General features: G+C 42.2%; 1 protein-coding gene across 1 annotated transcript in view; it reads left to right on the top strand.

Annotated features, from left to right (window-relative positions):
* The window catches only part of LOC106586272 (glypican-6), a 122,267-nt gene that overhangs the window by 46,044 nt on the left and 50,364 nt on the right, over positions 1–25,859 (top strand). Inside the window, exon 3 of the mRNA XM_014173395.2 lies at positions 11,533–11,924. Within this exon, the coding sequence (XP_014028870.1) occupies positions 11,533–11,924 (392 nt within the window). The remainder of the gene's footprint in view (positions 1–11,532; positions 11,925–25,859) is intronic.

Raw genomic sequence — 25,859 nt, 5'->3', positions numbered from 1 at the left:
TTTCTCTCCCGTTTAGCTCATTAAATACTGAGGTGGGGGTCTTAATTACTAATCAATGTCCTAGCCCTCCGCTGACCACTAACACCATGGTGCTGCCGATCTACACAGAATATTAATGTAGTGAGACCGGCATTATCGATTCTATCTAGAGCCACAGACTCTTAAACAGTCCCATGCCTGTGGTGCAGTGCTTTTAGATTAATATTTGAATTGTTTTGTTTTTCACACACAGAAATAGCATCCTTCCAAACTGCCTTTTCATGCCTCTGACAGAGGTCTGTCTGATCTGTGGTAATTGTCTTTGCTCTGATTGTTTTTCTCCCCTGCTTTAATTCCCATTTAGACGTAATGATGTGTTGTCTTGATCGTGGTGTTAAGAGTTCATGACTATCCCAATTCTATTTCCCTTCCACACTAATAGGCCAATGTGACTTGCACTGAGCTTCCTAAAGATTAAGAGGCAATTGTCGATATCATATTACTTGCCCGAGATCATATTGATTTCCGTTGCCCCTCATATGGATGAACACTATGCCATAACAATTACACCCGTTCAAGGAGAAGAGGGAAATGGAATTCAGTTCCTTTTTCTTCTCCTTTTTTTAGCCAGTTGTCGATTGACAGGGCTCACGCCAACAGCCCTCACCCCAGCCAGTAGAATATGACTCACAACACCAGCCCCAGAGGAATAATCCCCAGGCATGCATGGTATAAAAGGTCAGGTTGTCATGTTCTCCACAGTAACGGAGGCCTTCCTCTCAGACTCATTCCCGTCCCTCAGACAGCGTCCTCCCCATCGGGCCGATGGCAGGCTCCTCTCCTCTCGGTAATGCAAGCCTCTGATTGACAGGTGGATTTGGGATTATTTTCCCCGGGGCAGGAAAAGTGCAGGTTTCAAGCAGAGGCATTAAAGATAGAGGAGATGCTTATATATGCCGAGGCGAGCATCCTAAATCCATGCAGCCCTGATAAACACATGAGAGAGGGAGAGATAGAGGGAGAGAGGGAGACAGGAGAGGAGAAACAGAGAGGGAGAGATGGAGAAAGAGGAGGGAGAGAAAGGGAGTGTGTTTTTCTGTGGGCTGGCTTTATCCCTGCAGGATAGCGCCTAGAGTAGCATGGATGGAGATAAGATGGTATGTGTGCTCTGCTCTAGGAGAAATCACAGGCAATGTCATTTTTATGATGTGAAGCACAATGGGGAGCTTCGCTGATACAGTACTCTTGAATTGCTTACTTGTATGAACAAGTGTAGCTTTTAATCTATGGATGGGGTATGGATTTAGTGATCTCTAACTTGATAGGGAGTTTTTCCTAGCCACTGTGCTTCTACTGTACATCTGCATTGCTTGCTATTTCGGTTTTTAGGCTGGGTGTCTGTATATGCATTGGGCTCCAGAGTGGCGCAAAGGGCTAAGGCACTGCATCTCAGTGCAACAGGCGTCACTACAGTCTCTGGTTTGAATCCAGGCTGTGTCACATCCGGCCGTGATTGGGAGTCCCATAAGGCGGCACACAATTGGCCCAGCGTCGACCGGGATTGGCTGGGGTAGGCCGTCATTGTAAATAATAATTTGTTCTTAACTGACTTGCCTAGTTAAATGAATAAAATACATTGCGCTTTGTGACAACTGCTGATATAAAAAGGGCGTTTAAAATACATTTGACTTGATTGATAGAAAAACCAACCAAACCTGAATAATTTGAAGTCTATATTTTAAATCGGGTTGGAAACGAAATGATTTTCCAATCGTTCTGTTCCAAGCAAAACCCCTACTTCTTTCATTCCGTTCCAGTTTTCCGACCAGCATAATAAATTTCTGAACCAGTTCGAACCCCCTATCTCATCCCCATATTGTTATTTATCTTCTTGCACTTTTCCACCCCAGTATCTCTACTTGCACATCATCATCTGCACATCTATCACTCCAGTGTTAATGGTAAATTGTAATTATTTCGCATCTATGGCCTATTTATTGCCTTACCACCCTACTTTTCTACATTTGCACACACTGTACATAGATTTTTATTTTGTGTTAGTGACTGTACGTTTGTTTATGTGTAACTCTGTGTTGTTGTTTTTGTCGCACTGCTTTGCTATATCTTGGCCAGGTCGCAGTTGTAAATGAGAACTTGTTCTCAACTGCACTACCTGGTTAAATAAAGGTGAAATAAAATAAAAATAAATTTAGAAAAGTAAGAGTTCATATAGTTCCTTTTTGTAAAATAAAATCCCATTGAAATCCACAAAGTTTTCACATTTAGCTCATTATTTTACGGGTAAGCTAGTTGTTTACATGGTTGATGCACAGATACTGTAAGTGCAGGTGTGAGATGTGACTTAAATTTCACGGGTAGGGTAAGAGCGAGAGAGAGGGTGGACATGAGTGGGGTTGGCTTGAAGTGCTCAGCATCATGATATGACTTGAATTGGAATGTGTTTAGGATATTACTAGCGTTATAACTTCACTGAATTACAGAATTATATACTAGACATTAGGAATATTTCTGGAACAAAAAATAACATTATGAACTGGTTCTCAAGATTTTAACATGACGGTTCTGTTCCGGAACACTAGGGATCACTTTTATTTCTGGTTCTGTTTCCGTTCCTAAAATAATTACGTTATTTTTTGTTTTTCGATCCTGTACTGGTTCCAACCCCTGATTTAAAGGATGATCATTTGATCGTTTTGGTCTACTGATCTACTGATTTATACTGTAAAACTATTTTACTCCAATGCTGTGAGTGGATGTCATGAGGTTCAATCAAATTGATCTGCTTTGTAAATTCTTGCATGCTCAAACCCTGATGCTCAGGGCTGCAGAAGGATGATCACGTAAAGTCAATGCTGAGGTGGCTGCATCTTTAATATTGACGTTGTTATAAATGACCTACCATATGGTGATTGATGGCAGCATTGAAATCGTCTCCTGTTATCACGGGATATTTCCTTAATTATGTGACCTCCACATTTTTACTGTCAGCTTGAACGTTCCTGGCGTTGTGGCTTTGCTTGAAGTATTCTCTCACGCCAGCAACATCAGAACATTCTCGGATGCCTTCAGAATCCACAATGTCACTGGGTGAATGCTTCAACTGTCAAGTGTTGCCTTGAAGACTGGGGGCATTTTTTATTTGCTTTTGTGGAAAAGCTTTGGATCACTGTGAATCTCTGTAATTTTGATTTGTCCCATAGCTTTCGTGAATCAAAATTATTTTGGCTTCCGTGTTGTTTTAGAAAGCCCTGTAGTGTGTTACTGCTGGTCCCGTCTCAGGGGACATTGCTGTAATTATCTATAGCCCGCAAGGCCCCACTTTAGACTGTGGCCCCTGAACAGGCCCCAAATGACCCAAATCAATTATCTTCAAAAAATAATGATCAAGACACTGGAGTGCCCAACAAAATAAATCTTAGTTCTCAAAGAGTTGTCAAGAACTTGTTTTGCCTTTTCTCTTTGTGGACGTTCTCATACACAGATACTTACATTTTGTTAGAACAGATAGACTTCTGACCGCTCTGGTCGACCTCAGTGAGAGAGTGACTGCGTCCTAGAGAAGCAGTGACGTAGCTACACTTTGTCAAAGTGAGAATGGCTCCATTTAGCCTCCTCTCCTGTGCTCACTGTGAGGAATGGCGGACATATTGAGCTTTATCTGCTGAAAGTAATGAACTCTTTGCCAGTTAGGGGTATTAACATCGCTCTTGTCCAACATTTCTGCCTCATTGTCCTCTCGGCTCACAGCTTTCGCAGCCAGTCATTTTGGGCAGACCTCTTAATTACGGCGATGTATTGAGGCCTTAAGTGAGCTCTACTTGTAATTTGCAGTTTCTGACATAATTCCTTAATACCTGATTGTAAAATATGATCCTATTCATGGATTTGCTGTAATTATATTAAGTCGTCTTTTTTACTAAATGTATTATTCACTGAACTGTATTGAGGTCACCCGTAATGTGAGTGATAATTATTCATCCTAATTGTACTGGAATAAAGCTTGGAATGATATCAAAAATTCAGACTATATAAAAAAAAATATTCCGCCTTAATTATGTTGATTATATTCGATTAATAGCCGTGCTGATCCGAAAGGGAGAAGAACTGCACACAGATATTTTCTTATCCTCAACTGCACATTCTTAAGTTTAGTTGACGCTGAAATTAGTTTCAAAGCTGTCATTAATCAGAAGAGATATCACTGGGTGCCATATTTATTTTTTATTAATGAAGCGAAGTTGATTAAGCACAAGACAAGCTTGGAACACACTGCAATAAGTACAAATCTTTGCTTAAATAATTCAATATATATCTTCCATTGTGTCTCAATTCTCTCAAGGGTGCTAAAAAATGACCTTATTTAAACAAACTTCACTGAAGACAAAACTTTACTTTCTGGAAGTTGTTTGGAAGTGCTAAACACCTGCTAACTTCTTTCTGGAAGTGATAAGTACGTTCACTAAATTAAAGGATGACAAATTATTTGTCATTGGTATTGTTTCTGAACGCATCACACTGGTAAAAGACAAAGGTGTGGAAATGTAATTTGATGTTATTATGTCCCACGGGACATAAACATGTCACCGGAGTCCAACAACAGCAACATTAAAGAACAGGTAAAAACAGAAATACTAAAGGATTTGTTATAAAGTGAAAATAGAATCCGGATATGGCATGCCAATTACACCCCATAATGCAAACACCCAAATATTGAGACATTTCAATCTGTCACGCTTCAGAGAAGTGTAAACAGTGAACCACCACACTCTTCCAGCATAATGTATTTCTAAGCACAACGAAAGCTCTTTTAATACACTTTTGGACGAAAATAACAACTGTTTGCCTCGTTAATACAGATGAGTGAACGCACTGTCCTGTGTTCGCTATGAAATAATAAAGTACTGTACTTGGAGATCCGTGTTTAACGCTTATCCTCTCGTCTCAGTGGGCTTTAGATGTCATAAATACTGAGCCATGTTGAGTAGAAAACCAACTGCTGGTAAATCTGAAGCAATCTATCTTCTACACTGTCTCTAAGGGATAAGGATGTAAATAATCAAGGTTACCTTCCCAGTCACATGTAGGCAGGTGTGAGAGATTGTAATGAAAGAACAACACAGGTGTCTGGTGGTGGTGCTGCTGCACCAAGGACATAGTACAAGCAGTTTGATAAAGCTAGATTATGCTAGATTGCATATTAAGTTACAGTATGATGTCTTCAGGTAGGGAGGACCAGTACGGAGAAAAAAATGTATGAAATGTATGCATTCACTACTGTAAGTCGCTCTGGATAAGAGCGTCTGCTAAATGACTAAAATGTAACATGTGAAATGTAAAATGATAATTAATGGAGGGAGAAAAACATACTGAGCAAGACAAGACAACTTGAGCGTTTCTTAAATGCAGCCGCCTTGCATGCAGATAGCACGTATTCTAGCAGAAGACGGATTCAGTATTAAAGCATTTCAGATCATATTTCCCAGGGATCGTTTCTCTCTGGTGTTTAGATTCTCGCTAATGTGTTGCTCCTAATGTAATTTAATTTCACTAGCATTGCAGAGCGCTAATGAACACTTAGAGCCATTGCAATTTTAACAAGGCCCCTCTGATTCTGGCCTGATAAGTGATTGAAATGCACAGCTCCATATTGAGAGCAGTACGGCTCTGGGCTCTGGGCTCTTGGCTAAACAGCATGTGACCCAACATGAACTGCACAGAGACCGCCCAGGGTCTTACTTTCTATATCATACCCTGTTATATTTATGAAGATAGGAGCGTCTTGATCTCTTGGCTTTTAAAGTATGAGTATCTGAGACAGTAGTAATAGATTTAATCCAAGCTCTGATACCTTCCTTGGTTTAGTATGGAAGTCATGGAGGTGTCTGCTATGATTAGTCCTGAATTGTTGCACCCTGTGCTCCTAATTTGGAGGAAGTGGCATGAACCCTATTCAAATGTAATCTGGTTCCTTGAGCGGCAAGGCTATCATCATTGATAGCAGATGGTGGGAGACATTATCACCTCATTGCCGTTACTGACGACCCATATAGGTCATTCAGTAAACAATAAGCTGTGCGTAGGAAGTGAATAATGCAGGAAAGGAAGACGTTGAGAAAGGCAAGCATACTTATTGTCCTCTATAGTATCACTTCAAAAGTGTTTTCGTAATATGTGGGGGGGGGAAATGGAATGTGTCGGTGCTGTTTGTACTTGATGCGTTGTCATTCCCATTAATGTCCAACGGAGTGTTTTTGAGGATGGCAGGTGCCATCTAGAGAAATAAAGATCTACCTTCACCACAAATACAGGCCTTATTGCTTTCCAGAATCACACCAGGAGAGCGTCCTTTGTCATTTCAAAAGGTAGTTTATATTGGAGTTGGAAAAAAATCCCCAAAAAGTGTGGATTCATATCAGAATGTAATCAGAGCAACAAACAATGGGCCTTTTGACAGGTAGTCTTTGTTTGGCAAGGATTTTTGTGAATTAACTTCTGAAATTACAATGGAGGATATCCTGCTGTCTGTTACTTTGATATGCACATTGCCTTTTTCTGCACCATATGTATTCCACTTTCTTTGCTAATTGCTTCTCAGTCACACGCTTGATATCACAGCATGGTCACGATTCTAGTTATTCTGGTGTGTTTTCCACAGCAGATGCTATTTATTCCCAAAACCATGCTATTGGAGAAAATCCATTGTGCCTTTTGACAACTTAAGAAATACAGTTCCCATTAAATATAGAGATTTGCATGCAATAACCTTTAGATGTATCACATACAGTGCCTTCGGAAAGTATTCAGAAGTTGCTGGTCTTGCCACCTGAGAGAGAAATTAAACAAACCGCATTTTATTTTCTGAAATAAATTACAACTTGTAGAGTCCATGCCCCAACATATTTAGGCTGTTATGAGGGCGAAAATGAGGAGATGCAACTCAAAATTAGGAAGGTGTTCCTAATATTTGATACACTCAGTGTACAGCGCATTCGGAAAGTATTCCGACCCCTTGACTTCTTCCACATTTTCTTCCACAAAATGTATTAAATCTTTTTTTTTTTCATCATCAATCTACACACAATGCCCCATAATGACAAAGCAAAAACAGGTTTACATACATTTTGCCGAAAATATATATATATATATTACATTTACATAAGTATTCAGACCCTTTACTCAGTACTTTGTTGAAGCACCTTTGGCAGCGATTACAGCCTCGAGTATTCTTGGGAATGACGCTACAAGCTTGACACATCTGTATTTGGGGAGTTTCTCCCATTCTTCTCTGCAGATCCTGTCAAGCTTTGTCAGGTTGGATGAGGAGTGTTGCTGCACAGCTATTTTCAGGTCTCTCCAGAGATGTTCGATCAAGTCCGGGCTCTGGCTGGGCCACTCAAGGACATTCAGAGACTTGTCCTGAAGTCGTTGTCCTGTTGGAAGGTAAAACTTTGCCCCAGTCTGAGGTCCTGAACGTTCTGGAGCTGGTTTCCATTAAGGATCTCTCTGTACTTAGCCTCATTCATCTTTGCCTCGATCCTGACTAGTCTCCCAGTCCTTGCTGCTGAAAAACATCCCCACAACATGATACTGGCACCATCATGCTTCACCGTAGGGATGGTGCCAGGTTTCCTCCAGATGTGAAGCTTGGCATTCAGGCCAAAGAGTTCAATCTTGGTTTTCTCAGACCAGAGAATCTTGTTTCTCATGGTCTGAGAGTCTTTAGGTGCCTTTTGGCAAACTCCAAGCGGGCTGTCATGTGCCTTTTACTGAGGAGTGTCTTCCGTCTGGCCACTACCATAAAGCCTGATTGGTGGAGGGCTGCAGAGATGGTTGTCCTTCTGGAAAGTTCTCCCATCTCCACAGAGGAACTCTAGAGCTCTGTCAGAGTGACCGTCGGGTTCTTGGCCACCTCCCTGACCAAGGCCCTTCTCCCCGATTGTTCAGTTTGGGCTGGTGGCCAACTCTAGGAAGAGTCTTGGTAATTCCAAATTTCTTCTATTTAAGAATGATGGAGGCTACTGTGTTCTTGGGGACCTTCAATACTGCAGAAATGTTTTGGTACCCTTCCCCAGATCAGTGCCTCGACTCAATCCTGTCTCTGAGCTCTATGGACAATTTATTCGTCCTCATGGCTTTGTTTTTGCTTTGACATGCACAGTCAACTGTGGGACCTTACATAGACAGGTGTGTGCCTTTCCAAATCATGTCTAATCAATTTAATTTACTACTGCTGGACTTCGATCAAGTTGTAGAAACATCTCAACGATCATCAATGGAAACAGGATGCACCTGAGCTCAATTTTGAGTCTCATAGCAAAGGGTCTGAATACTTATGTAAATAAGGTATTTCTGTTTTTTATTTGTAATACTTTTACAAACATTTCTAAATACCTATTTTTGCTTAAAGTATTACTGTTTTCGCTTTGTCATCATGGGATATTGTGTGTAGATTGCTGAGGATTTAAAAAAAAATCCATTTTAGATTAAGGCTGTAACATAACAAAATGTGGAAAAAGTCAAGGGGTCTGAATACTTTCCGAAGGCACTGTATAATAGCACTATTGAATGGTATGAATATACAAACCTCCACTGCCAAGTCACATGTATTTCCACAAATCAAACCTGAGCAAAACAGATATTCATTGCTAAAGCAAAATGGACTCTAGGAAGTCCAAGTGTGCTTGAATAGGGCCAGCCTATTGAGAGTGACCGGCAGTATAGAATTACAAAATCATAAACACTTCTGAAGTTTATAGGAGAATGTGAAGATAGATATAGTATCAGTGTGACTAGACACTCAGTGGTAACCTGAAAAACGTCCATCTCATCACTGTTTAATTTTAGCAACAGGATGTCTTGTGAAAATTGCATGGAAGTGTGCCAATCTTACATCCAGACACCCTTCATCATCAAAAGACAAACTGGTGTACAGTGCCTTTACTTTTAAAGGATGAAAATGTAAAAATGTTAACTCATGTTTAAAAGTCAATAGATATACCATTAGCATACTACACACAGCATGAGAGCACGTACAGTATTTGTAGACATATATATATAGTATTATATACAGTTGATGTCGGAAGTTTACACACACCCTGATATGTTTCACCTCTCCTTGTGATTGTCTCCACCCCCCTCCAGGTGTCATCCATCTTCCCTTTTAACCTCAGTGTATGTACAGTTGAAGTCGGAAGTTTACATACACAAGCCTCCCACAATAAGTTGGGTGAATTTTGGCCCATTCTTCCTGACAGAGCTGGTGTAACTGAGTCAGGTGTGTAGGCCTCTTGCTCGCACACGCTCGCACATGCTTTTTCAGTTCTGCCCACAAATTTTCTATAGGATTGAGGTCAGGGCTTTATGATGGCCACTCCAATACCTTGACTTTATTGACCTTAAGCCATTTTGCCACAACTTTGGAAGTATGTTTGCGGGGCAGCAGCATAGCCTAGTGGTTAGAGCGTTGGACTAGTAACCAAAAGGTTGCAAGATCGAATCCTCGAGCTGACAAGGTACAAATCTGTTGTTCTGCCCCTGAACAAGGCAGTTAACCCACTGTTCCTAGGCTGTGATTGAAAATAAGAATTTGTTCTTTACTGACTTGCCTAGTAAAATAAATAAATTGTTCACTTGGAAGACCCATTTGTGACCAAGCTTCAACTTCCTGACTGATGTCTTGAGATGTTGCTTCAATATATCCACATATTTTCCTTCCTCATGATGCCATCTATTTTGTGAAGCACCCCCACAACATGATGCTGCCACCCCGGTGCTTCACGGTTGGGATGGTGTTCTTCGGCTTGCAAGCCTCCCCCTTTTTCCTCCAAACATAATGATGGTCATTATGGCCAAACAGTTCTATTTTTGTTTCATCAGACCAGAGGACATTTCTCCAAAAAGTATGATCTTTGGCCCCATGTGCAGTTGCATACCGTAGTCTGGCTTTTTTATGGCGGTTTTGGAGCAGTGGCTTCTTTCTTGCTGAGCGGCCTTTCAGGTTATGTCGATATAGGTTTACTGTGGATATAGATACTTTTGTACCTGTTTCCTCCAGCATCTTCACAAGGTCCTTTGCTGTTGTTCTGGGATTGATTTGCACTTTTTGCAACAAAGTACGTTCATCTCTAGGAGACAGAACGAGTCTCCTTCCTGAGCGGTATGACGGCTGCGTGGTCCCATGGTGTTTATACTTGCGTACTATTGTTTGTACAGATGAACGTGGTACCTTCAGGCATTTGGAAATTGATCCCAAGGATGAACCAGACTTGTGGAGGTCTACAATTCTTTTTCTGAGGTCTTGGCTGATTTCTTTTGATTTTCCATTATGTCAAGCAACGTGGCACTGAATTTGAAGGTAGGCCTTGAAATACATCCACAGGTACAACTCCAATTGACTCAAATTATGTCTAATTAGCCTCTCAGCAGCTTCTAAAGCCATGACATAATTTTCTGGAATTTTCCAAGCTGTTTAAAGGCACAGTCAACTTAGTGTATGTAAATTCTGACCCCCTGGAATTGTGATACAGTGAATTATAATTGAGATAATCTGTCTGTAAACAATTGTTGTAAAAATTACTTGTGTCATGCACAAAGTAGATGTCCTAACTGACTTGCCAAAACTATAGTTTGTTAACAAGAAATTTGTGGAGTGGTTGAAAAAATAGTTTTAATGACTTCAACCTAAGTGTATGTAAACTTCCGACTTTCAACTGTATATATATATATGTATATATATATAGTATATGCTGTACATCAGAGATGGGCAACTTTGAATGGGGTGGGGTTCACAAAAAATCGGAATTTGTCATGAGGGGCCGCAGTGGCTCGCGGATCTGCATCCCCACATCCATACCCACACATGCAGTCAAAGCCGGCCCTAGCCTTTTGGTCCCCCCCACCTTGCGAGCAAAACATTTTATCAGCCCATCCTCTTGACAGCAGAGAGAACAAAGGCAATACATATTTTGCCATGTGACGTACAATTTTTTGTGCAGTTTTAAAGCAAGTTTTCTGCAATTCTACACATTTTGCCGTTGGGCATAGAGAAAATGTTGCCGTTTTAAAGCAAGTTTGCTGCAATTCTACACATTTTTTCATGGGGCGGAGAGAATGTTTTCAAATTCTTTAACTAATTTCATGCAATGTGCAGTTTTACAGCTAATTACTTGCAATTCGACTTATTTTGCCATAGGGTGAGAGAAATGTTTGCCGTTTTAATATGATATCTGAGTGAGAGGGACTAATAAAACAAATGGGGTTCCCCGGTCGGTAATTTGACCATGATTACTACAAGTTTAGATAGCTGGCTAGACTATCTTACCAATCTAAAATGTTTTTGCTGACATGGGCTGTCAGTGAAAAGCAGAAGAGAAAGACTGCTGATGCGCAACCAAATTTAGAACATTGCATCTTGTCTATTCTACTATTCTAACTCTTAACATTAAGTTGAGACTCCGACTGAGTTCTCAACAAAAATTATTATTATTATTGTACATTATTTAAATTGTCTCTCTCTTTCTTCTCTTGACCAAGAGTTCTTCCTGGAGCTGCTGGAGAACACGGAGAAGTCCCTGAACGAGATGTTCGTGCGGACCTATGGCAAGCCTTACATGCAAAACTCAGAAGTCTTCCAGAACCTGTTTGCCGAGCTGAAGCGCTACTACACTGGGGGCAACGTGAACCTGGAGGAGATGCTCAACGACTTCTGGTCGCGGCTGCTGGAGCGCATGTTCACGCTGCTCAACTCCCAGTACGTAATCACAGATGACTATCTGGAGTGCATCAGCAAGTACACAGACCAGCTAAAACCCTTTGGAGACGTGCCCAGGAAGCTCAAGGCTCAGGTTACAAGGGCCTTCATTGCAGCCCGCACATTCGTCCAGGGGCTCTCAGTTGGTCGAGAGGTGGCCAACAGGGTGTCCAAGGTAAGCCCAAGTCTCTGCCATTCATAAAAACTGCCCTCATGAAAAAACTATTTTGCAGATATTACTAGGGTATACTGTAGTATTTACTATAATAAAAATAGGACATATATAGTATATTTTCAAGGATCCAAAGTGGGTGATTTCTCTTTGCAGAAACCTACTGGACAAATAATAAAAGAGCAAATTTGACATAACCTGTAAGTAGGTAGGACAGGAGTCTTAATGGCAAGGTTCAACATTTCTGCTATTTTTTATAACCTATAACCTACTACAGTTTACTACAATGTAGTACATAAATATACAGTACTGTAGGATTATATAGTCAATTATAGTATTTTTTACATTTGGGTATGAGGGTGTTAACCATGACTTATTTCCATAATAAAAATAATATTATTCATGCCATGATTACCAGGTAAAATTTCTTATGGGACAGTCTATTGCCATGAAGTACAAAATTCTATAGAAAGTGCTATTAATGAATGAAAGGTCCTACAGTGCGTTGTGTATTCTACAGTATACTACAAAATTCTACAGTAAGTGCTACATGATCAAAGGATACTACAGTGTGTAGCATACAGTGCATTCGGAAAGTATTCAGACCCCTTGACTTTTTCCCCAAAAATGTACACTACTGTTCCAAAGTTTGGGGTCACTTAGAAATTTCCTTACGGAGGTCCATTATCAGCAACCATCACTCCTGTGTTCCAATGGCACGTTGTGTTAGCTAATCCAAGATCATTGGAAAACCCTTTTGCAATTATGTTAGCACAGCTGAAAACTGTTGTTCTGATTAAAGAAGCAATAAAACTGGCCTTCTTTAGACTAGTTGAGTATCTGGAGTATCATCATTTATGGGTTCGATTAAAGATTCATAATGGCCAGAATCAAAGAACTTTCTTCTGAAACTCGTCAGTCTATTCATGTTTTGAGAAATGAATGTGAGAAATTGCCAAGAAACTGACGATCTGGTGCAACGCTGTGTACTACTCCCTTCACAGAACAGCGCAAACTGGCCCTAACCAGAATAGAAAGAGGAGTGGGAGACCCCGGTGCACAACTGAGCAAGAGGACAAGTACATTAGAATGTCTAGTTTGAGAAACAGACGCCTCACAAGTCCTCAACTGGCAGCTTCAATAAATAATACCCGCAAAACACCAGTCTCAACGTCAACATTGAAGAGGCGACTCTGGGATGCTGGCCTTCTAGGCAGAGTTGCAAAGAAAAAGCCATATCTCAGACTGGCCAATAAAAATAAAAGATTAAGATGGGCAAAATAACACAGACACTGGACAGAGGAGTGGCCAGCACAGTCACCGGATCTCAACCCTATTGAGTTGTTGTGGGAGCAGCTTGACCGTATGGTACGTAAGAAGTGCCCATCAAGCCAGTCCAACTTGTGGGAGGTGCTTCAGGAAGCATGTGGTGAAATCTCTTCAGATTACCTCAACAAATTGGCAACTAGAATGTCAAATGTCTGCAAGGCTATAATTGCTGCAAATGGAGGATTCTTTGACGAAAGCAAAGTTTAAAGGACACAATTATTATTTAAATTAAAAACCCTTATTTTTAACCTTGTCAATGTCTTCACTATACTTCCTATTCATTTTGCAACTCATTTCATGTATGTTTTCATGGAAAACAAGGACATTTCTAAGTGACCCCGAACTTTTGAACGGTAGTGTACATTACAGCCTTATTCTGAAATGTATTTAAAAAATAATAATTCTCGTTAATCTACACACAATGCCCCATAATGACAAAGCGAAAATAGGTATTTAGAAATGTTTACAAAAGTATTACAAATAAAAACAGAAATACCTTATTTACATAAATATTCAGACCCTTTGCTATGAGACTCAAAATTTAGCTCAGGTGCATCCGGTTTCCATTGATCATCCTTGAGATGTTTCTACAGCTTGACTGGAGTCCACCTGTGGTACATTTAAATTGATTGGACATGATTTGGAAAGGCACACACCTGTCTATATAAGGTCCCACAGTTGACAGTGCATGTCAGAGCAAAAACCAAGCCATGAGGTTGAAGGAATTGTCCGTAGAGCTCCGAGATAGGATTGTGTTGAGGCACAGATCTGGGGAAGGGTACCAAATAATTTCTGCAGCACTGAAGGTCCCCAAGAACACAGTAGCCTCCATCATTCTTAAATGGATGAAGTTTGGAACCACCAAGACTCTTCCTAGAGCTCGCCGCCTGGCCGAACTGAGCAATTGGGGGAGAAGGGCCTTGGTCAGGGATGTTACCAAGAATCCAATGGTCACTCTGACAGAGCTCTAGAGTTCCTCTGTGGAGATGAGATAACCTTCCAGAGGGCCAACCATCCCTGCAGCACTCCACCAATCAGGCTTTAATGGTAGAGTGGCCAGACGGAAGCCACTCCTCAGTAAAAGGCACATGACAGCCCGCTTGGAGTTTACCAAAAGTCAGCTAAAGACTCTCAGACCATGAGAAACAAGATTCTCTGGTCTGATGAAACATAGATTGAACTCTTTGGCCTGAATGCCAAGCTTCACGTCTGGAGGAAACCTGGCACCATCCCTATGGTGAGGCATGGTGGTTGCAGGATCATTCTGTGGGGATGTTTTTTATCGTCAGGGACTGGGAGACTGGTCAGGATTGGTGGAAAGATGAACGGAGCAAAGTACAGAGAGATCCTTGACGAAAACCTTCTCCATAGCACTCAGGACCTCAGACTGGGGCGATGGTTCACCTTCCAACAGGACAGAAACCCTAAGCACACAGCCAAGACAATGCAGTAGTGGCTTCAGGACAAGTCTCTGAATATCCTTGAGTGGCCCAGCCAGAGCCCGGACTTGAACTCGATTGAACATCTCTGGAGAGACCTGAAAATAGTTGTGCAGTGACGCTCCCCATCCAACCTGACAGATCTTGACAAGATCTGCAGAGAAGAATGGGAGAAACTCCCCAAATACAGGTGTGTCAAGCTTGTAACGTCATTCCCAAGAAGACTCGTGGCTGTAATCACTGCCAAAGGTGCTTCAACAAAGTACTGAGCAAAGGGTCTGAATACTTATGTAAATGTCATATTTCAGTTTTTTTTATGCATTTTCAAAAATGTATGAAAACCTTTTTTTGCTTTGTCATTATGGGGCATTGTGTGTAGATTGATGAGGGGGGAAAACTATTTAATACATTTTAGAATAAAGCTGTAACATAACAAAATTTGGAAAAAGTCAAGGGGTCTGAATACTTTCCGAATGCGCTGTACACTGAGTGTATCAAACATTAGGAACACCTTCCTAATTTTGAGTTGAATCTCCTCATTTTAGCCCTCATAACAGCTTCAATTTGTTGGGGCATGGACTCTACAAGTTGTAATTTATTTCAGAAAATAAAATTTGTTTTGTTTTATTTCTCTCTCAGGTGGCAAGACCAGCAATTTCTTTCTTTCTCTTTTCTTGCCTTAGGCGGAAAGTAAATGGGCCAAGCAAATTAAATATAACTGAGGTATTTCACATAGAACAAAATGTGAAATGTTCAGTGAATTTAGTAGAATTCATGGTTAAAATAAGCAGAACTTCATTTGATTATTTCAGGCTAAAGGAAAAGGGCTGAATTACAGGAGTGGAAAGGTTGTCACGTCCTGACCAGTATTAGGGATTATTTGTAATTGTAGTTTGGTCAGGACGTAGCAGAGGGTATTTGTTTTATGTGGTTCGGGGTGGTTGGTTGTGTACACTACCGCACATTTTTTGTCCATTAAAATAACATCAAAATGATCAGAAATACAGTGTAGACATTGTTAATGTTGTAAATGACTATTGTAGCTGGAAATGGCTGATTTTTTAATGGAATATCTACATAGGCGTACAGAGGCCCATTATCAGCAACCATCTCCCCTGTGTTCCAATGGCACGTTGTGTTAGCTAATCCAAGTTCATCATTTTAGAAGGCTAATTGATCATTAGAAAACCCTTTTGCAATTATGTTAGCACAGCTGAAAACTGTTCTGCTGATTTAAAGAAGCAATAAAATTGGCCTTCTGTAGACTAGTTGAGTATCTGGAGCATCAACATTTGTGGGTTCGATTACAGGCTCAAAATGGCCAGGAACAAAGAACTTTCTTCTGAAATTCATCAGTCTATTCTTGTTCTGAGAAATGAAGGCTATTCCATGCGATACATTTTCATGAAACTGAAGATCTCGTACAACGCTGTGTACTACTCCCTTCACAGAACAGCGCAAACTGGCTCTAACTTGAATAGGAGGAGTGGGAGGCCCCGGTGCACAACTGAGGAAGAGTACAAGTACATTAGTGTGTCTAGTTTGAGAAACAGACGCCTCACAAGTACTCAACTGGCAGCTTTATTAAATAGTACCCGCAAAACACCAGTCTCAACGTCAACAGTGAAGGGAAGACTCCGGGATGCTGGCCTTCTAGGCAGAGTTCCTCTGTCCAGTGTTTGTGTTCTTTTGCCCATCTTAATCTTTTCTTTTTATTGGCCAGTCTGAGATTAGGCTTTTTCTTTGCAACTCTGCCTAGAAGGCCAGTATCCCAGAGTTGCCTCTTCACTGTTGACGTTGAGACTGGTGTTTTGAGGGTACTATTTAAAGAAGCTGCCAGTTGAGGACTTGTGAGGCATCTCACACTACTGGTCAAAAGTTTTAGAACACCTGTTCATTCAAGGGTTTTTGTTTAATTTTATTATCTTCTACTTTGTAGAATAATAGTGAAGACATCAAAACTTTGAAATAACACATATGGAATCATGTAGTAACCATTTTCTTTTTTTAAACAAATTCGAAATATATTTTTTGAGATTCTTCAAATTGCCACCCTTTGCCTTGATGACAGCTTTGCACACTCTTGGCAATTCTCTCAACCAGCTTCATGAGGTAGTAGTAAAATAATAGTACAAATAAAGAAGAACCTTTGAATGAGTAGGTGTTCTAAAACTTTTGACCAGTATTGTGTGTGTGTGTGTTTATGTATATATCTCAAAATATCAGTACAGTAGCCAAGAAAATGTTACCAGGAGTAAGAGCATTGAATATCATTTTCAGAGGCTTTTGTCTATGCGTACCTGTCTGCAAATCATACATACACTTGGTGTACAAAACATATACAAATTTCAGTACAGTAGCCAAGAAAATGTTACCAATATATTTCCAGACTAAACCAGGTGTTAAATGGTATCAGATTAAACATTACAGCATTGAAGATCATTTTGTAGTATTCTACAGTACACTACAAAATTCTATAGTAAACACTAAACAGTCGAGGGATACTACAGTGTGGAGTATATTATTCTACAGCACACTACACAATTATATAGTAAGTACTACAAAGGATTGAGGGAAAATACAGTGCGGATAATAGTATTCTGTAACGATACAGGGTGAGACGCAGATGCAGACAAGGGAGGCAGATGGTTAGAGTCTTTGATATGTATTATAAAACAAGGGGCAGGCAAGAGACAGGTCGTGGACAGGCAAAATATCATAAACCAGGTCAGAGTCCAGAAGGTACAGAGTGGCAGGCAGGCTCGAGGTCAGGGCAGGCTGAATGGTCAGGCAGGCGGGCTCAGTGTCAGGGCAGGCAAAGGTCAGAACCGGGAGGACTAGAAAAACAGAGACTTGGAAAAAGCAGGAGCATGGAAAAACACGCAGGTTGACTTGACGAGACAAGACAAGATGAACGGACAGACAAAGAGAGAACACAGGTATACAGTTGAAGTCGGAAGTTAACATACACTTAGGTTGGAGTCATTAAAACATATTTTTAGGACATCTACTTTGTGCATGACACAAGTAATTTTTACAACAATTGTTTACAGACAGATTATTTCACTGTATCACAATTCCAGTGGGTCAGAAGTTTACATACACTAAGTTGACTGTGCCTTTAAACAGCTTGGAAAATTCCAGAAAATGATGTCATGGCTTTAGAAGCTTCTGATAGGCTAATTGACATCATTTGTCACGGGCTTCTTCATCATCCGATGATATAGCGAAATCGTCGTCTGAAAAGGTGGACCAATATGCAGCAGAGTTGGTGTTCATTTTCTTAATTTATTAACGAACGTTGAACACGGAAAAACAAGAAAACAATAAGCACGACAAATGACAGTTTTGCAGGCTATACATACGCAGTACAAAAACAATCTCCCACAAATACAAGACAAACACATCCAACTAATATAGGACTTCCAATCAAAGGCAACACCAAACAGCTGCCTTCAATTGGAAGTCCACCCCAATTAACTCAACATAGAAACACACTCACTAGACTACACATAGAAATACATAAACATAGACCATAACTCAAAACCCGGAAATAATAAATCAAACACCCTTTTCCCAAAACACCACCCTGAACCACATAAAACAAATACCCTCTGCCACGTCCTGACCAAACTACAATACCAATTAACCCTTATACTGGCCAGGACGTGACAGTACCCCCCCCCCCTTAAAGGTGCTAACCCCGGAAGCACCTTAACAAAAATAACCCCAAACACCAAAAGAAAAATTCCCCCCCTACTAAAGGGAGGGAAGGGAGGGTGGCTGCCGTCAACGACGGCACTGTGCTACACCCCCCCTCCCCAACCCACCTATCTCTGGAGGTGGTTCCGGTTCTGGCCGTTCCAGGCTGTCGGGGCAGTCTGGGCAGTCTGGCCAGTCCGGCAGCTCGGGGCAGTCTGGCCAGTCCGGCAGCTCGGGGCAGTCTGGCCACTCCGGCAGCTCGGGGCAGTCTGGCCACTCCGGCAGCTCGGGGCAGTCTGGCCACTCCGGCAGCTCGGGGCAGTCTGGCCACTCCGGCAGCTCGGGGCAGTCTGGCCACTCGGGGACTGTTGACTGGCGGGCAGCTCCGGCGACTGTTGACTGGCGGGCAGCTCCGGCGACTGTTGACTGGCGGGCAGCTCCGGCGACTGTTGACTGGCGGGCAGCTCCGGCGACTGTTGACTGGCGGGCAGCTCTGGTGACTGGCGAGGCTGGGTTTACGCACTTGAAGCCTGGTGCGTGGTGCTGGTACTGGGCGTACCAGATTGAGAACACGCACCTCCAGGCTAGTGCGGGGAGCGGGAACAGGACGAGTCGGACTGGGTTGACGCACTTCCGGGTCCGCACGAGAGACAGGAGCTGGAAACCCAGGGCTATGGAGGCGCACAGTCGGTCTTGATCTTACCTCCTGCACAACCCGTCTTGGCTGGATGGAACTAGTAGCCCTGCACGAGCGGGGTGCTTGTACAGGGCGGACTGGGTTGTGCAGGGGCCTGATGGTAGCCGTGCGTAGAGCGGGAGTTGGGTAGCCTGGTCCTCGGAGGTGTACCGGCGACCAGATGCGCTGCGCAGGCATCCTCCTACCAGGCTGGATGCCCGCTCTAGCACGGCACCTGCGAGGGGCTGGAATAACGCGCACCGGACTGTGCGTGCGTATGGGTGAGATAGTGCGCTCCTCAGCGAAACATGGCGCTCTCCACCTCATACGCTCCTCCATATAACCACGGGTAGCTGGCTTCCGGCTCTTCCTATGCCTAGCCAAACTACCCGTGTGCCCCCCCCAAAAAAATTATTGGGGGTGCCTCTCGTGCTTCAACGCCAGTCGTGTTCCTCGGAAACGTTCCCGGTCCATACCAGCCTTTCGCCTCTCCTCTCTCTCTCTTACCATCAGTCCCCATGGAAGGCGATCTTTTCCTGATTGGATCTCCTCCCAAGTGTAGGAGCCTTCTCCCTTCAAGATCTCCTCCCAAGTCCATCTCTCACCATAGTCCAACTCAAAATCCCACTGCTCCTTCCTCTGCTGCTTGGTCCTGGTTTGGTGGGAGATTTTGTCACGGGCTTCTTCATCATCCGATGATAGCGAAATCGTCGTCTGAAAAGGTGGACCAATATGCAGCAGAGTTGGTGTTCATTTTCTTAATTTATTAACGAACGTTGAACACGGAAAAACAAGAAAACAATAAGCACGACAAATGACAGTTTTGCAGGCTATACATACGCAGTGCAAAAACAATCTCCCACAAATACAAGACAAACACACCCAACTAATATAGGACTTCCAATCAAAGGAAACACCAAACAGCTGCCTTCAATTGGAAGTCCACCCCAATTAACTCAACATAGAAACACACTCACTAGACTACACATAGAAATACATAAACATAGACCATAACTCAAAACCCGGAAATAATAAATCAAACACCCTTTTCCCAAAACACCACCCTGAACCACATAAAACAAATACCCTCTGCCACGTCCTGACCAAACTACAATACCAATTAACCCTTATACTGGCCAGGACGTGACATCATTTGAGTCAATTGGAGGTGTACCTGTGGATGTAGTTCAAGGCCTACCTTCACACTCAGTGCCTCTTTGCTTGACATCATGGGAAAATCAAAAGAAATCAGCCAAGACCTCAGAAAAAAATTGTAGACCTCCACAAGTCTGGTTCATCCTTGGGAGCAATTTCCAAATGCCTGAAGGTACCACGTTCATCTGTTCAAACAATTGTACCCAAGTATAAACACCATGGGACCACGCAGCCATCATGCCGCTCAGGAAGGAGATGCGTTCTGTCTTCTGGAGATGAACGTACTTTGTTGTGAAAAGTGCAAATCAATCCCAGAACAACAGCAAAGGACCTTGTGAAGATGCTGGCGGAAACAGGTACAAAAGTATCAATATCCACAGTAAAACCAGATCTATATCGACATAACCTGAAAGGCCACTCAGCAAGGAAGAAGCCACTTCTCCAAAACCGCAATAAAAAAGCCAGACTACGGTTTGCAACCCCACATGGGGACAAAGATCGTACTTTTTGGAGAAATGTCCTCTGGGCTGATGAAACAAAAATAGAACTGTTTGGCCATAATGACCATCGTTATGTTTGGAGGAAAAAGGGGGACGCTTGCAAGCCGAAGAACACCATCCCAACCATGAAGCACGGGGGTGGCAGCATCATGTTGTGGGGGTGCTTTGCTGCCGGAGTAACGGGTGCAAAAGATGGCATCATGAGGTAGGAAAATTATCTGGATATATATAACATCTCAAGACATAGGTCAGGAAGTTAAAGCTTGGTCACAAATGGGTCTTCCAAATGGACAATGACCCCAAGCATACATCCAAATTTGTGGCAAAATGGCTTAAGGACAACAAAGTCAAGGTATTGGAGTGGCCATCACAAAGCCCTGACCTCAATCCTATAGAACATTTGTGGGCAGAAATGAAAAAGTGTGTGTGCGCAAGGAGGCCTACAAACCTGACTCAGTTACTCCAGCTCTGTCAAGCGGAATGGGCCAAAATTCACCCAACTTATTGTGGGAAGCTTGTGGAAGGCTACCCAAAACGTTTGACCCAAGTTAAACAATTTAAAAGCAATGCTAACAAATACTAATTGAGTGTATGTAAACTTCTGACCCATTGGGAATATGATGAAAGAAATAAAAGCTGAAAGAAATCATTTTCTTTATTATTTTTCTGACATTTCACATTCTTAAAATAAAGTGGTGATCCTAACTGACCTAAGACATGGAAGTTTTACTAGGATTAAATGTCAGGAATTGTGAAAAACTGAGTTTAAATGTATTTGGCTAAATGGCTAAAGTGTATGTAAACTTACGACTTCAACTGTACATACACTGAGGGTAAAAGGGAAGATGGGTGACACCTGGAGAGGGGTGGAGACAATCACAAGGAGAGGTGAAACATATCAGGGTGTGACTATTCTACAATATACAGTTTACTATAAAATACTAGAATTCTATAGTAAGTACTGTAGTATTATTTAGTAAACTGTAGTATTTTTTATGAGTTTATTTTATTTTTTTGCTTTTGCCTAATTTGCTGCTATTGTGCAGCGGTGAGAATGCTAATTCTGATAAGGAATACACCACTTCCCATTGCAAAAGGGAATTTTCTCCTGAATCCTTTGACCCAATTATATAATGTACAATTAATGTCATAGATTTATATCAAAACTTTTCCCAGAATTGAACAATGGACTGACTGTGTTGGATCCATCATTATCACATATAAATATTATATTCCAAAACCTGAGATCATAAAACGGAGCAATTTGTTGGTGTTGGAGTTGGTGTTGGAATGGATTTTACTGGTGGGGAAAGAAGGAGGCTTTTAACAGAATCCAACACATTCTTGAACAAGCTGAAGGTGTTCTAATTTACTTTCTGGGTGAGGTTTTGTTCTCTCCCAGAAGATCCTCTACAGTATAATATTACTGACTTACCACCAGCACCACCTCTTTGTATGGGCCTATGGACTTTTGGGTTGAGGCTCGGCGCTGCCCTCTCGAGTACTCTATAATGACTACTGATGGGGCCTCCCGTTATTCACAAGGAATTCTTAAGCATGGGAAGAGTATCTGTCTCCAAGCTACGAGGAAATATTATTTTCTATGGATGTTTGTATCTCTATCGTCCAATATTTGTTAAGTCTGTATACCATCCCCATTAATCTTGCTGTAAGTATTCTGTTTGATGTGATGTAATCTTAATGCAGCTAGCTGTTGCTGCAGTATATCACTGCCTTAGGAGTGTGTGTAGTTTCGATCCAGTGCAAAGGAAGATTAAGGGCATAGCGAGAGATGTATGCTTGGTATTAGCTCCACTCAACAACAACAACAACTGTTTTCTAGATCGTGTTCACAGTTAATATCAACATTAGAACACTGGCCTTATAGATACAATTTGCTTCCCCTGCTTCGGTGGTCACAAGCAATTTACCGGAATTGCATGCGTTTGTTACCATTATTGGTGTTGATAATACTGTGCAAACTGTTCTGCGTAGTCTGAGGAGAAGCCTGGACATCAAGGCTAGAAAACAGTTAATATCCTGTTTGGAAATTGAGTCCTTATGCAACTGTTGCTGGTCAATGGGTTTATGTTCATCATAATTCATGATAAATAGGGTGTGTGTCATGAGGATTTTAGCGCAGCCACAGTATTATACGGTCAAAGGCACGAGGAAACCCAAGGTGATTTGACTGCCTGCGGATTATCAGATGTACAACCCATGAACATCCAACAAACTCAACCTTTCCACCGCGGGCCATTCATTACCAGCAAGCATGATGAACTCCGTAACCCACAATCATGTGTGACCACGTCATGCACCTCCAGGCCATATCAGGTCCCCATTTCCAGCCAGGGCTGCCTGATGAAACCCTCTTTATGAGCAAACCCTGAGGATGAGTTGTTAGCATCTGTGGTATTGACACACATCCTGGGTTCCCTGGCAGCCGTCATGTCTCCACCTCACCTCTGACATTACCCAGGGACCTGAGACACAGGTCATGTGGCGGGGGCAAAGGCGCTTTGATCCACGGGGCCTCAACTCATCAGAAGAGATTGGGTGTAAGCATAATGGAATAAGACACCCCAGAGGAGGTGTCCTGGCACCCGGCTACAGTGAGATGTGACATCTATGCCGAGTGCTGCTGGGGGACTTTATTGAGTTAAAGGAGCTGGTGTTGTACATCACATCCCAGCAGTTCACAGTTTTTGACTAAGACACTCAGCTTTTGACTGGAGGCACTGCCTGAGTAACTACAGACACACGTTTGTATATCGCCTGGCAGTTTAGTTTACCCATGATCAATCAGAGTTTGGCATTCAATTACACTTATTACAGCATAAATACCAGCGTAGGCTTGGTGTTTACCCATTTTTCTAAACCTCTGATATGAAAAGATATACCCAAGGATATATCAAGGCTCAAGGCTCCAAAATGTTCTCAAAGTATCAAAGACTGCATTCTCATTATGGGTACACCGTGTATTTCTGTTATTCAGTGTTGCAAAGCGGTGATGTGGCTATTGATTGATTCTAATAATAGGACGCGCTTTGATGAGCCTGTATCATTAGAATAATACCTGCTCTGCAAATGGTATGATGCGCTGAAAGAAGCAAGCAGTCCAGGGCGAGATAGGGGGAGAGTCGAGCAGACATTATGGCAACATACTAAGTGCTGGAAGAGTAGCATTTGTCAGGTGTCAGTTCTGCAAATTGAAAAAGGGGGAAGCAACTCCATACCATGTCTTACTGTACGGAAATGCACATGAAGGATTCTTCCATCGGAGTATTTTAAAATAAAGTGGATTTCAGGTTCAAATGACCCTTTTAAGATCTTCGAATCTGAAAAATACGTATTTTTATCGCATCCATGTGAAATGAATGAATTGTATTCACCAACAGTTGCTATGCAACTGCAGAACAAAGCAATCTGAAATGTCACAAATATTGAAAGCACATAGTGTATAGCCACCACAGGTAGCAGAGAATCTAAATAAACGATTACCCCCTTGATATCTTCAACTTGCAGCCCCCACACCTGTGAGTTCCTTTGGATGTCAGTGGGTACATGACATTGTTTGAGTGATCAGCATCAGACTGTTGTGATAAGTCAAGCCAATGACGGAGGAAGCTAGCAGTAGATGTTTGAGGCGTATCAGTCAGTCAGTCAGTGTGTGTGTGTGTGTGTGTGTGTGTGTGTGTGTGTGTGTGTGTGTGTGTGTGTGTGTGTGTGTGTGTGTGTGTGTGTGTGTGTGTGTGTGTTTGATCCTTGTCTTCAAGCCTGACTCTGTGGAGGCTGTTGATGCCTCCGCCTCTCCTTCCCCTCAACAGATCCTCACTGTTGGGTTGAGAGAGACAGGGGTCCAATCACATCAAACATGAAGACAGCTCAGAAACCACTCAAAACACAGACTTCCAGCCGAGCTGTGCCTCTTCTCTCACCTCATTCATGCAGTGTCTGGGTACTTTGGGAAGTTTAAACTAGTACATCTGCTCACACTGGAAATACACAAGATATTTTGGGTGTTGTGTAAAATTATACTTCGTTCAGAATGTATTTTCAATTCAGAACAGAGACCGGGTGTTTTCTTTATTATTTTAAAGATGTTGAGATTAACCTGACGAAGTAGGAATGTGTTATTTTATCTACAGTATACAGTATATACAAAGGTATGTGGACACCCCTTCAAATGTGTGGATTCAGCTATTTCAGCCACACCCATTGCTGACAGGTGTATAAAATAGAGTACACAGCCATGCAATCTCCAGAGACAAACATTGGCAGTAGAATGGGCTTACTGAAGAGCTCATTGACTTTCAATGTGGCATCGTCATAGGATGCCACCTTTCCAACAAGTCAGTTCGTCAAATATCTGCCCTACTAGAGCTGCCCCGGTCAACTGTAAGTGCTGTTATTGTGGAGCAACAACGCCTCAACCGCGAAGTGGTAGGCCACACAAGCCCAAAGAACGGAACCGCCGAGTGCTGAAGCACGTTGCACGTAAAAATTATCTGTCCTCGGTTGCAACACTCACTACCGATTTCCAAACTGCCTCTGGAAGCAACGTCAGCACAATAACTGTTAGTCGGGAGCTTCATGAAATGGGTTTCCATGGCCGAGCAGCCGCACACAAGCCTAAGATCACCATGTTCAATGCCAAGCATCGACTGGAGTGGTGTAAAGCTCACCGCCATTGTACTTTGGAGCAGTGGAAATGCGTTCTCTGGAGTGATGAATCACACTTCACCATCTGGCAGTCTGACGGACAAATTTGAACGCTACCTGCCCGAATGAGTAGTACCAACTGTAAAGTTTGGTGGAGGTGGAATAATGGTCTGGGGCTGTTTTTAATGGTTTGGGCTAGGCTCCTTAGATCCAGTGAAGGGAAATCTTAACACTACAGCATACAATGACATTCTAGACGATTCTGTGCTTCCAACTTTGTGGCAACAGTTTGGGGAAGGCCCTTTCCTGTTTCAGCATGATAATGCCCCTTTGCACAAAGCAAGGTCCATACAGAAATGGTTTGTCGAGATCGGTGTGGAAGAACTTGAATGGCCTGCACAGAGCCCTGACCTCAACCCCATCGAACACATTTGGGATGAATTGGAACGTTGACTGCGAGCCAGGCCTAATC

Source organism: Salmo salar, chromosome ssa25 (genome assembly GCF_905237065.1).
Source record: "Salmo salar chromosome ssa25, Ssal_v3.1, whole genome shotgun sequence".
NCBI lineage: Eukaryota > Metazoa > Chordata > Actinopteri > Salmoniformes > Salmonidae > Salmo > Salmo salar.
This window is presented reverse-complemented; position numbering and strand designations above follow the sequence as displayed.